This window comes from Calypte anna, chromosome 5A (assembly GCF_003957555.1).
Source record: "Calypte anna isolate BGI_N300 chromosome 5A, bCalAnn1_v1.p, whole genome shotgun sequence".
Lineage (NCBI taxonomy): Eukaryota > Metazoa > Chordata > Aves > Apodiformes > Trochilidae > Calypte > Calypte anna.
The window spans coordinates 23,197,222-23,210,845 of record NC_044251.1 but is presented as its reverse complement, the minus strand read 5'-3'; the positions used below and the strand labels follow the sequence as shown (position 1 = coordinate 23,210,845).

Sequence of the window (13,624 nt, the reverse complement as noted above, 5' to 3'; positions counted from 1 at the left end):
TCTGACTGGAGTACAGCCAGTAGACAAAGGAAACACTTCAAATCTCTATGAATGAAAATGTAGGTATCAAAATATCCTGTAGGATATATTTCTGTTAATAGAACATTTAGTGAACAATAAGCCTGGGCATTTCTGGACTTATTTTTAATCTGTATTTTTCCTCTTTATGTTATTGTCAGCTGTCCCCAGTAGTAATCTGGCTTGTTCAGCACCCATAATCCCTTTTCCTTCTTGGTATCTACACTCGTAGTATCTTACAAAACTTTTTCTAGTATTTATAACTTATTTGATAGTACATACAGTATTACTTTCCTTTTCTTTGTTCACAAATCAGTTTCTCCCAGAACTTCCAGCATTTTAATTTCATTTCCATGTATTCCCTGTAGATGATTTACAGCTAACTGCTAGTGTAGTGGTTGGGTATCCTGTCCCTCATCATGTCATACATTTGTATTTGTAGTCAAAAATTGTTCATACTTTTTACTATTTTGACACCTAAATGCATTTTTTTCTTTCCAAAAGCTATTGGCACCTGTTCTGATGGAAGGCTGGAAATACACTGCCAAAATGGAAGTTGAAATAAACTATGTGCATAATTATGACAGAATCATTTATTCTGAGCTTTTCAGTAAGAAAACACGTAAGACATGATGCTCTAACACCTCCAAAACTCTTCTTTCCAATCCTTGCCACAGCACATTCTGTTATTGAATGTTATTCCTTTTTTTCTCTGCCTAATTAATTCTGGTCTCAAAAAAAGGAAGAGCAGAAGGTTCTACAAATTTATTTCTTCTATCAGTTTTAAGTTTTAACCTCTGTTTCCAAGAATGTCCCCTATATCTAGGAAAAATAATCACAGAAGTGCCAGCAGATGTAATTTTCTATTAATTATGAACCACTGTCTTCACTTAAATACTTTAAAATGGGATGTAATTTAGTGAAACTCACCCGCTGGGTTTTTTCCAGCTCTTGAAAGCACAGCAGTGACTTGGATATGACAGTTCAGCTCGCATTAGCTGAAGAAATATCTTTACAGTTGGTAATTTCTTTAAAGTCCATGTATTTTTTGCCATTAGTTCCTTAAGGCTTTCCAGTCCTTTGGCTGGCAGGTTAGCAATGGCTGTTCTAGAGATGTCCCTAGGTATAGGAAGAAAAAGACCAACATCAGAATATCCAGTGACTGGATCAGAATTTTTTTTCAGATTCTCACAGTAATTTAGGAGTTTCATAGAATTACACAGAAAAAATTGAATCCAGAGGAGGTGGGGATTTCCTATAACTTTTCTGGGTTCTGATAGAATTAAAATTCAAGTAGGATGTGAATTTCTCCTGTGATCTTCTTTGTGTTTTAAAGCTCATCTGGCCTTTCAGAAGTCCCCGTGGGTCCCCATCAGGTCCTCATGGTGGTGGCAGCTACCTGCAGGAAGGGAACATGGTTAAGTGCTGTGTCATGGGAGGTTCTAAGATTTTTTGGACAGGAAATGACACCTCACAAACTCTTGGGAGTTCTTTGAAAATGTTCCAGCACAAGCATATGGAGAAACCTGATCCTGTTTGTACCATGAGTTAAGATTTCTGGAAATACTAAAAATGAGTTAGGATATCTGGGAGAATCAGATATCAAGGGCTTTGGAGGTAACTAATGTGTCACGTGACAAGGAGAATGGCTGTCCTGAATTAATTAAAAAATAAGAGTGGGGTAAAACAGATGATACGTTTAAATGCTAGGAGAAGAATGGAAAATGAACTTGTATCTGGCTATTCGTGTCACTGCAGCAGAGGCCCATGGAGGCTAGAAGGCAAGTGCTGGTACTACTGATGTATTCATACAGTCTGGAAAGAGAATGAGAGTAGATGCAACAAAACTTGTCTAAAGAAGCAGAAGGATCCTGCAGTACTGACTGAGCAGTTAAATAATTGACATGAGTCAATATTGGTGAATATCAAAATCCATTTAGGAAAAAGCAATCTTAGCTGTCAATGGATGACAATGGGGTTTAATTTGCTTAGCATTCTTTAAAGATCTTGGAGTCCTCTCTGCAAATGTCAGGTCACTGCTATTTAGGAATGTTGAAGAGAAATAAAATGCCTAGAATTTGTAGGAAAGTAGAAAACAGGAAAACTTCACTACATAAATCTGATGATATTTTAAATACTGTATGCAGCTTTATAAAACTATGTGCAGTTTACAGCAAGAGCACAGGAAGCTCTACAGCAAGGTTTATTAAAAGTATCAATTTTAAGAAAATATAAAGTAGAAAGTACAGGTTAAGGCTTTTCTCTTGAGAAAATGCAGGATTGGAAGCAGTGGGAAACTGTAGATGCAAAGCATATTGTAAAGAAGGTAGCTGGGAATTTTTCAGTCTTGTGAGATGAGTGTTGGAACACTTGAGAATGTTGGGCAAGAGACTTAAACATGAGAAAAGGCATCATCTTTTCACAAAATTGCATTGTTAAATTGTGAAAGTCAGTGCTATGGTTCATTGTGCAGGCCAAATAACAAGGCAACAAGAAGGACAGTATCTGCCTTTGTTTTGGTTTTATTCCGTTGTGTTATTTTCCCATGAGAAATAACTGGGTCAGAAGGAATATCCTGGAGGAAAAGGGCTTGTACCTTGGAAGCAGCATCAGAAAGGAGCCTCTCTGGGTCCCTGGCTGTACAGGGGAGGGAGCTGCAGCTCCTGGAGAGCTGTGAGCAGAAGGGAGCAGCCAGCCCTGGGCTCAGGTGGTAGAAACAATTTACTGGGAAGCAGAGGGGAGCATGAAAGGTCTTCAGTAACTCAAAGAGTGCTGTCAAGTGATGTTAACCAGTTTGAAAGACATCTGTTCACTGAGGAGAAAGGGCTTGCAAGAATAGTCCATTATAAGATTACCTCATTTCTATTCTATTCTATCTGAATCCTCTGAAGTCTTCTATGTGTACGTACATGGGTGTGTATTTAAGCAGTTAGGTATTGCAGGTTTTATTTTCAAAACCTCTGCTTGTTTTAAACTTCAGTGCTTGGACAGAAGATACAGGTACAGCTGCTTTAAAGTTCTTGATTTAAAGTTGATTTAGGATTAATCCTGCAGGGCTAACAGTAGATGGTTGGTCCCATCCATATCAAGCACAATGGCTTAGAAGTTTGGAACTTTACAAAGTCCCCGGTTTGGGAGGTCCCTAAACTCCTAGTATTGTGTCTGCCACTAAAGTGTGCTGTGACCTCTCTGTACCACATGCAAATGCAAAAGTCCCTTGGGAGTCTGGTGATAATTCCTCTCCCAGTGGAAGGTAACTTCTTAGTTACCCTACCTAGGCCCACACTTCATTAGCAACAGTGTGTGTGCCAGCTGGCTAGAGGGGATTCTGGGGGACTGACAAGGATTTTTTTACCTTACAAATCCAGTCTTGAATATCTATTCAGATCCACAATCTACTTCAAGCAGTATAGCAGCTTCCTATAACTAGAAAGCATAGGATTGAAGAGGTTTTAAATAATAACTGCTAATTTTCAGAGCAATGTGATTAGAAGCAGATGAAGTTTGTATCTCTATAGTGTCTTTCTGCATTCATACAGAAGATACATTTTCCTACATGATTTCTTTGTTCTGTGTCAGTGTACCATCAGTCTTGATCTTATGCTGCTCAGAAGAATGGTAACTAACTGCTGTTATGTCAGCCTTGTTAATATTCAAAAAATATTGATAAGATATTTAAACACAGCAATTTTCACATTGTGCAGAGGGGTGTCTTGCTCCTACTGTGAAGTTATAGCTGGCACATACAGAAACACAAGAGAATGGGAAGAGGTCTGAGATTTGTCGAGGGTCTCACACTGAAGTGTACTGAAATGAGGCAACCAGGTGCCACTAATTACCAGGTAGTAGGCATGAGCTTGTGTTAAGCCCACCTGTGCCTGATTAGGGCGGGCCCCAACTGCACATGAGCAGGATTAGGGGGCCAATAAAAGGTGAGGCTTGAAGCACAGGCTCAGCTCAGTCCTCAGCAAGCCAGCAGAGAGGTCCGTTGAATCTGGAGCAGTAGCACTGAGCCAGGCTGACCAATCCTGAGGGCTATAGGCTTAGAGCACTACTCGTGAGTCTCTTCTGGAACACCTGGTTGGACCTTGAAGCGCCGTGCCCTAAAAGAGGTTCATCTTGCAACACTGAAGTGTCGATAAAAGAGGCTAGCCAGGAAATTGGCAAAATGAGTGATAAGGAATTACAAGGATTGGATGGTTTTCACCAAAAAGTTCTGAAGCCGCTCAGGGAGGAAGTAGTTGAATTGGTAAAACAGGTGTGTAACCTGCAACTTAGCCCCCTCCAGGAAGACAACAAATGAGCCACCAACTTAATCTGATAAGCCTGGGGCAAATCAGCATGTTGAGGGCTTTTGTGAAAATAAGTCCTGCCTTACAAACCCCTGTCAGTGTTTGGCAGTGATTGAGATCTGCTCTAAGTCTCCTGGGACTTCCAAAAGATCTGAGAAATGCCTATGATGGGGCTGGGATGGAAATCAGGCAGCCACACACCTTGTGGGAGACATTGTATGTATATTACCTTCTCATGAAGTGCTAGAAAATTTCACTTTAAGCCTAGATCCAGACCAGTCTAGCATTTAAGTAGCTGTGGTAAGGAGCTCACCCAGGTGCTAGGAGTGGTTTGCCTGCAGTAGCACAGACCTCTGGAGTCAGGAGCAGAAAACAGCAACCAAGGTGCACTTAACCAGTTTTAACACTGTGACTCACTAGCTGGTTTGATTTTTTTCTTCATATACTTTTTAATGAATCTTGTGTGATATTTCTAAGCTGTTGCTTACCTTACCTGAGATTTACATATTACACTGAATGTTGGGGAGACACCCAAAAGCTTCAGATGAATGTAGGAATCAAACATAGCTTATGTTTTAAGAGATTTTTTCTGAGCAGACTGTATATGATGTGTTAGACAGATATATAGCTACTCAGATTTTATTTTTCCTTCTGGGATATTGTTTTTATGCTTATTTCATGTTGTTTTCATCAAGTCAGAAGTTCAGAACTAGATATAAGGGACGGATATAACAAATTATGTTTTCAATAATCTTTTTCAGAGCTGGAAGCATGCAATTAAGTAATAATGAGAATTTAAAAGACAGATGAAGAAAGTGCGATTGAATGCATCATAGGACAGTTGGGAATTTTTATCTAAACATATACAGATTTCTGAATACTGCAGTACTACACTAGCTTAAAATTAGAGTATAAGTATACATAATAAATTGGCTTATCCTGCAGATATTAATTTCTACCTACTGAAAGAGTGTTTAATTCTATGAATTTGTATTGTTTGATTAGCAAAATGCAGAGTTCTCCTGTTGCCTGAAGATTTCTGTGTACCAGTGGCAGGAACAGAACCCATTCCTAGACTGGGAAGCGATGTTTTAAAGAGCACTTCAACTTTCTAAAGGTAATTACTCACATATATCTTGTGTGACAGTTTGTAACATTTCTAATTTGGACTGTGTGTTTTGCAAAAGCTAATTGAATAATGACCCTAATTGTATTTTTTTGTACTCTGTTGAACTTGTGCTCTAGACAAATTCCCATGGCAGCTAATAATAGCTAGATGTCTGAACCAAAAATGACTTAACAAAATATTTATTAAAATAAGACAAGTTGTTTAGACAAGGGCTGTATTGGTCAGACTTCTCAGTCTTATGCTAGTTAAAAAAATCTCTAATCTCTACAATTAACTCAGTGCTAGTCTTGATGTTACAGTGGGTGTTGTGTAATAATGCACCAATTATGAGCACTTTTATGTCTCTTGTGGGAAGTGGTAATGGCCTTTGACATGACACAACAATTAATAGTAGAGTTCCACTCAATTTTCATTCATTTTGACTTCTTAAGGCAGTGCATATATGGGAGTTTCAGAAACTATTTTGTTCCTGTTACAATTGTTCCAGTTCTGGAAGATCAACTAAGAGATCTGTTCAGGTGGAAAGATTGTGCTCTAAATCATTGCTGGAAGATACCTGCTTTATAACAAACCTTTCCTATGTCATACATGCAAAATAATTCCTGGCTATTCGTGGGTAACAGAAGTCCCTAAAGCTGCTAGTAAAACTGAATTAAAAAGCAATAATGTGTTTCACCATTCTGTACTGGTTTTGGCTGGCATGGAGTTAATTTTCTTCATAATAGCTCGGATGGGGCTATGTTTTGGAGTTGTGCTGAAAACAGGTTTGATAACAGAGAGGAGCTTTCATTACTGCTGTTACCTAGAGTCAAGGCCTTTTCTGCTTCTCACCCCCTGCCCTGACAGCGAGTAGGCTGAGGGTGTACAAGGAGTTGGGAGGGGGCACAGCTGAGACAGCTGACCCCAACTGACCCCAGGGATATCAAACTGTATCATGTCATCACTGGGTGAGGGGGGTGAGCAAGTGGCTGTGTGGAACTGAGCTGCAGGCCAGGGATAAATCACAGCACCCTCCTAATATTCTTAGGACAAGAGAATCAAAACATCCCAGTATGAATTAATCTGAGAGCACTGGGGATTTAAATACCTACAATAACTTTAAGAGTCAAATTCAGGGCTCCTGCAAACTCTCACCTCCCTTAGACTTAAGATCCTGAGTGTTTTGTCTTCTGCCATCCCTAGGAAGGAGCTTTTAAACCCATCATACCACCTTGTAGCCTCAGAGAAGATCAGAGCCATCTGAGACCCCAAACATAACAGGAGACTGCACCTTCCTTGAGGCCACATTTATTGTGGCGAAGTAGTATCATAATGGAAATAATATGTCTCAGGATGTGGCCACTCATGGCACAAGTGAGGCTTAACCCTTGGGTGATTCAGTGAAAAGAAAAGGCATGTTATTCCAGGACAGCATCCTGAGGGACACAATGCAGTGTGTTACTTCTTTTACCTATTCTCCTTGTACACACCTCCATCCCAAGGACTTTGCAATTTCAAATGAAGAGGCCTGGACTTGTTTCATTCCTTTGCAGACCCTCTAGAAAGAAGTTCTGGCCCACCAACTGGCAGCCAGAGGTGCCAGGTTCTAGGTGAGAAGCTTATGACATAAGTTTATCCCTACTGACTTTAGTTGTCCCCCAGCAGCTTTTTGTAGAGGGTAGGGGAATGGAAGCACTGAATGAAAGTGGGAAGAGCTGCCCTGCATGTCCTGGTAAAGATAACTGCATTGGTGCTTCCCTTCCCTGTTTTTCTGAGCTGATCCAGGGTGGCTGGTGGTATATCAGGTGCCACTGGGAAAGTGAGGATGACTTTAGAAAACAAACAAAGTGTCACCCCAGTGTGACAGGAGTAGTTTGTCATGATTTGCTGTTGGAATGACTGATTCTTGCCCCTCCAATGTCCAATTACTTGGGATACCTGCATCAGAAGTATGACTCTGGAAATGGTCTGTGCTTCCCTCTCCCCTCAAACCAGTGAAAGGAAAACCTGATCCTGCCCAGAGCTGATATTGGACCCTGTTCCCAAGGGCTCTGATAATAACTCCAGTGGACCTTGTGTTAGGGAGTGATGTGGAGGAATGATGTGGCCCTGAAAGATGGGCCCTCAGCCAGATCTTCCACCTCACCACACAAGACAAAGTAATTTAGATGACTGAAGCAGAAGACAGGCTACCATTCACACACAGGTCTTGCAGCCCATCTGAGATGTAGGGGACAGAGAGAACCAGAGATTTGATGATGACCTTGCCCTAAAAGGTCTGTGGCAGCTTTACACAGCATTGGGACAACTCTACTTAGCATAAAGTGTTTATGACCAATACAGTTTGTACTATAGATTGCAGTGTCCCTGGTAGCTAGCCCAATTTTATGGATTTGGAAAGAATCTGGCAGAAAAATGTTTTCTGAAGCCTTTTGTTATTATAGTTAGGTACCAGGATTCCTTATGTGAACATTACACAGTTATTCTGATATAAATATGCTGCTTTCCTGAAGAGCAGAAAGTAAAACTGATTCTTTCACAGACTGAACACTGCCAGCACCATCTGCTTTGCAGTGGAGGAGGGAATCCCACTTTCAGCTCTTCATTTCTTCCCCCCTTCTTCCCCCCCTCCCTCCTGTTATCAGTCCTATGCACTGCATTACATATGAGACTGCTTGAATCAGGGAATACAATTCTTTTTAAAGTTCTTAGACTTCTTTTTTTCTATTTTGTATTGTGATTCCTAATTTCAGTTAAGAGTTCTTTGGAGGACTCTAAAATCAGACTGGAAGCCAAATTACATAAGAGGACAGGACCAGTAATAACATTATTCTATCTAAAATTATTTTTTTCATCTCAATTTCAGTTTCCTCTACATGTGTGCTAGTAGAATCTTTTGTTTGTCTAAAGTTTAGTTTGTTTAGTTTGTCCCATCCCTGTTGCTCTGCTGCTAATAACAGTGGGAAAGAAAGTGCAACCTAAACTAGTATTTATTTTTAAAGCTTTCTCTACTTCATTTTCTCCTACTCACAGTAGAGTTGGTCCACTGTGCACTCCCATAAATGCATCATCATTGATAACTTCCAGGTATTTGTTCTTGTGCAGATAGCTGCAGAAACAAACACAATAAACTGATTTGGAAATAGTTATCCGTAGGTTAGAGAAGATGCCCAACAGCTTAGTTACCTACACAGATTTACAAAAGCAGTATGCATAAGTACAGTTCTATTCCAGCAATATAATTCACTGATTATACCATCAGTTACTTTATCTTCTGGGTACCCAAGGAATAAATACAGGTTTGCAACTTTGAAAATAAGTAAAATTCTTCAGCATATAATAAATAAGCAAATAAATTATCTTTGCTCCAAATTATTTTTTTCTCTCCGTAGTACATATAAAGACATATACATACACACTCTATCTTCAGGTGATTATCTGTGAGGATGAGGTGAAATAGATTGTTTTCATCTCACCAGAATGAGGTGATACTTACAGGAACACATACTGAACAAACACAAAAATTATTCCCTCCTTGTTTTGAGCTTGATTGTAAGTTTTAAATGCTTTAAAATTTCCATAGCCAAGTGGGGACCACCATATACAAATCAACAGTTAGGAATGAAGTTTCATTATCAGAACAAGAGAGGAAATGAAAAAGAGGATCAATCTGAAGGAAAAGATAATATAAAACTTATGTTAAAAAAAAATCTAAAATCTTGAGAAAAGTGCAAATAAACATTCCTGGAAAATGGAATGCTTCAAACTTATCAATTATTACATGATTGATGTAATCAAGGATCAAGATCAACTCCCATCACTCTGGGAGCTGACATATAAGAAAATGTGGATTCAAGAAGTAGGGAATTTGTGGAGCTGAGTTAAAGGTGTGTAAAGACAGGCAGTGCAAGGCTACTGAACACTCAGGAAAATTAACATAACCCAAATGGAACACTTGGTGTTAAATTCAGCTCTGTGGTTTTAGATTTAAAAGTGACTGATTTAGAATGAATTCATTGTTTTTAGCTGGATTCCTGCTTAGCAGAGTCTGAAACTGAGACAGTTATAAATAGATGGATTATTGTTGCAGGCAATTCAGTCTGCTTCAGAGAGGCTTTGCAGTTCTGAGGTTTTTGTACTTAAGTGGCCTAATAGAATTTGGTTTTTGTAGAAGGAGCTGGGAGAAGTAATTGGCTTGAGTATTTCCACAGTTGCAGGTGTGCAAAGAGATAGCATAAATTAAAAACCGGTGGGAACAGCATCCTGCTTTTCTGCCAGAGTCACAGGGGATGTACAGCACTGAGCATATTTTATGACATTCTGTGAAGAGCCCTAATGTGATGAAATGGATAACTAAGTGTTGGTTTTATGCATAGAGTGCCAGTTTCTGTGTAATAGTTGGATATGTCTGACATAGATTAAAAATGTGATTTTTGAACAACTGTCCAGCTAAAAAGTATCTCGCATAATGCACAAGGAACCTTAATTTCTGTGAGGTGGTTCCTCCTGGTTCACCAGGAGAAGTGCAGTTAGTAGCAGCTAGATTTCCTAAACACACAGACTGGAATATGCAGAATTAGCTGAGCAATGAAGAGACTGAAGATTAGGTTGCAATATATATATACCTGTATATGTATATATATGTGTGTGTGTGTTTATTTATATACACATGGATACTAGTGTGATAATTCTTTCTCTAAGCCAGCAGTTAAACCCTAGATGTTGTTCTTGCTTACTTCAATCAAGTTCTGTCACAATGTTTACAAGAGAAACAGCTTGCAGGCATCAAACTTAGTCATGCTTTTCAACTTATTTTCTATGAAAATTGAAATCTTGTGATGGAGTTAAGAATAATTTACCAAATACAGTAGTCCCTGGAAGAGGATGGAGGAGCATCCAGCTCACTTGGCTGTGAGGGACTACATAAATAAGGAGACAAAACAGTCCAAGCATCTTGTTTCTGTACAATGATGAGAAAGGGCCTCTGAGAGAAGTTTGAACCAAGGCACCAAAATGGGAGGTAAAGGTCCTGAACTGCATTTTGGGGCAGAAATACAATGCAACATGTTTTGAGGGGGAGAACACATAAAGTTGCCAAGGAAGCTGTCAGAGGGAATATAACAGCAAAATGACCAGTGCTATAGAGACCCTGGAAAGAACATTGTCTAGGCAGAAGAGACTTGTAGCATCTGTGACTATCCCATTCATAAATTTTATCAATTTTCTGTATAATGGAAAAGGGAAAATCTGTTGGCCCCAGTAGCAAACCACATATTCAAGCATAAAGGTACAGGCCAGGAGAAAAAACAGGGTCCCCAGATTGCAATATTATAGGTAGTTCAATTATAGGTACAGTTAGGTAATTACCTCCTATTAGATTATTACCAACTATTAGATTATTCTAGGTAAATATTATAGGTTGTTCAAGTCCAACAGAAGCAGGAAGAGAGTCTCACTCACATTGAGACAAATATTGCAACAGTGCGTGACTCAGGCCCAACAAATGCAGTCATCAGGATTGCTTGATATTTCACCAACAAGGGCTCAGGGCTGGAGGAGTCTTTGCAATGCATGAATGAAGAAAAAGATGATTGTAGATGATGACTCTAAAGCATTTCTCAAGAGAAGGCAACGTAGTCCTCTGTCCAAATAAAGGACAGAAACTTTGCATGGATTGCAGACAGCCTGCCTTACGGTCATGTTTCACACCATAAATAAAAGCGGAGAACATTTGCAATGATCAGATCATCAGCAAAAGTGAGAAAGAGGAGAAAGCTAACAATGCTGTCCAAGTGAAGTCAGGTGACATTGCTCAGAATTTCAACATAAATATCTTGAAAAGAGAAATTTCAGGGTGCAGTTGACACCCTGAAGATGCTCAGAGTAGACCTGCTAAAGAAACTAAAGGTAACAACAGAAAGAATTTGATGATACTGATGCAGGCAGTAATACCTCAAGAAGAGGGGAATGTTGGGTAATGTAAATGTTATAAATATTTTAACCCAGCTTGTGATATCACTAGGAAGGCAAAAAATAGCATGGAAAGGTTGTTACAACAGGTCTCAGATGGTATTCATGAAGTTGCTGTGAGCTGTGCCCATTTTGCTAGTTAGTGGCAAAGATGCAAGGGTCAAACTTCTCCTAATTGTAAGTTCTGTATGTAACAAAAGCACCATTTAAGATGATGTCTGTGGAAATAAGTGAACTGACTCAGAAAAGTGCAGAAAGACTCTTTTGTCTTCCTACTAGAAGAGTCTTTTGAAGTCAGATAGCAGAACTGAGGTTTACCTGGAAAAATAATAAAGTCACAGTAATTGTTTCTTGCTGTGGAAAAAATCAAGAGTCTAATTCTGTCTGGTTGAAGTCATTGGCAAATTATCCATAACATTCACTGGATATAAGCTTACATTGATTGCCAATGAAAAGTAAATACACTTTGGCTGGGTTACACAACACAAAGCCTTAGGGAGCCAAGCCAGAACAGCACTTCTGGCATGTTATTCCCTGGACATCACCCATGCCTAAAGCTTTGTTTGTTACAGAGGAAAAGAGCTTACTTCACCTCATCAGGTACTGTTTGAAGTAAGCTTTCATTCTTTAGAAATACATGGCTTTCTAGTATCACCTGATAAAAAGAACTGATTTTTATATTCTGTAAGTTACAACATAGTCACTTTTGTTGTGATCTTTTGCTGCTCTTTGCAAATTTCCTCATGATTTTGTCTGCAAATCTAATTCAAAAATTAAATCCAGAGCAAGAGCTGAGAATTAATCCAAGATTTTGTCATCTAGGCTGTAGTTTTGAAGGACACAAAAACCTGCCTGACCTAATAAAACCTGTCTGGTTTAGTAACTAGATAGTGGTATACAACTAGACAATTGCTTGTCCAATTTTGAAATATTTTTCCCCTATATTTAAAAACCATAGTGAGCAATAATCCTGAAACATAATAGGTCACATACATGATAAAAATCTTCAAATTTACAAATAGAAACAGCCAGCTAGAGACTTTTGGGAACTTCATAACCATGTGTTAGCAAGGAGGGGCTGCAGTCTGAGCTGCCAGTTATCAGGTAGATGAGTAAGGCCCATTAGAATGTACAATTTCCTGTTGCTAAGTGATTTCTGTTGTTTAAGGAATTTGATTTTAATAGGTACCTCTTTTAAATGGAAAGATTAAGGCTTTGGTAAATATTAAGTTGACATATAGCCAGTATAGCTCCTTTTAGGAGTACCTTTAGTCCTATTTTTACTGATAGCTAAATGCCATTTAATACACTGCAGAAAAGAAAATCACAACAGTGGTACCTACATGCCTAAACAAATGTTGAAAATCTTAAAATCACATAGATAAAGTGGAATGTCTGTCCTCAGTGGGGACACTAGATTAAGAGTAATTTTGGAAAGCTGGTAGAAAGCAATTAGACCTAAATGAATACCAGAATGCAAAGCGTGCAGGAAAACTGGAGGAGTAAATTCTGAGTCTGGAATAGGATACGATGATGGTTTCACAGTGGTACCAGTAAAAGAAAGTGGTTTGGTTTTTTGGTTTTGGTTTTTTTGGGGTTTTGTTTTTTGTGGGTGTTTTTTTGTGTGGTTTTTTCTTTTCTTCTTCTATCAAACCAGATCAGTAAACTAAGATTGGTAAATAAGCAGTACTAAGGATTTATCCTATGTTTCTACTACATTGTTTATCTTGACTCTGAACTAAGCCAAGCATTATGGGTGATCCCTGAGAGCGTATACCAAAGTAAATACAGTCTTTTGGAATTTATTTTTGCAATTAGATTTTGAGATTGCACACTTGCCATTTCAGTAATTTAGGCAGCTCTGTAAAAACTCATTAGAAATGTATTTTGCCATTCACTGGAAATGTTTTTTTTAAAAAATTTTATTTCTTCAACAATTTACTTACAGAAATAAACACAGTGGTGGGAGCACCACTTTGCAAACTCTGCAGGAGTGATGCAGTTCATGGACCTTAATTATGTGTTAGAACGAGAGATTAAAGTTTCAGATGAATGCTGTTTAGCAAAAGTGTCCTTTGACACTTCATTCCTGGCTCTTTACTTCCCTGCCTTTATAAATCATATATACAGCAATACTGTGGTTTGCTATAAAACACAGATCCTTGTTGTATGAGAAGATTTATTAGGTAGTGCCATTGCTTAGCATGATAATAGAAACCATTTATGAATGGTTTCA

General features: G+C 38.8%; 1 protein-coding gene across 3 annotated transcripts in view; it reads right to left on the bottom strand.

Moving 5' to 3' along the window:
- The window catches only part of TSHR (thyroid stimulating hormone receptor), a 44,217-nt gene that overhangs the window by 1,451 nt on the left and 29,142 nt on the right, over positions 1–13,624 (bottom strand). For all 3 annotated transcript variants that reach the window (XM_008505170.2, XM_008505171.2, XM_008505172.2), the window contains 2 exons: positions 8,450–8,527; positions 949–1,137 (listed from right to left, as the gene is read on the bottom strand). In XM_008505170.2, the coding sequence (XP_008503392.1) occupies positions 949–1,137; positions 8,450–8,527 (267 nt within the window). The remainder of the gene's footprint in view (positions 1–948; positions 1,138–8,449; positions 8,528–13,624) is intronic.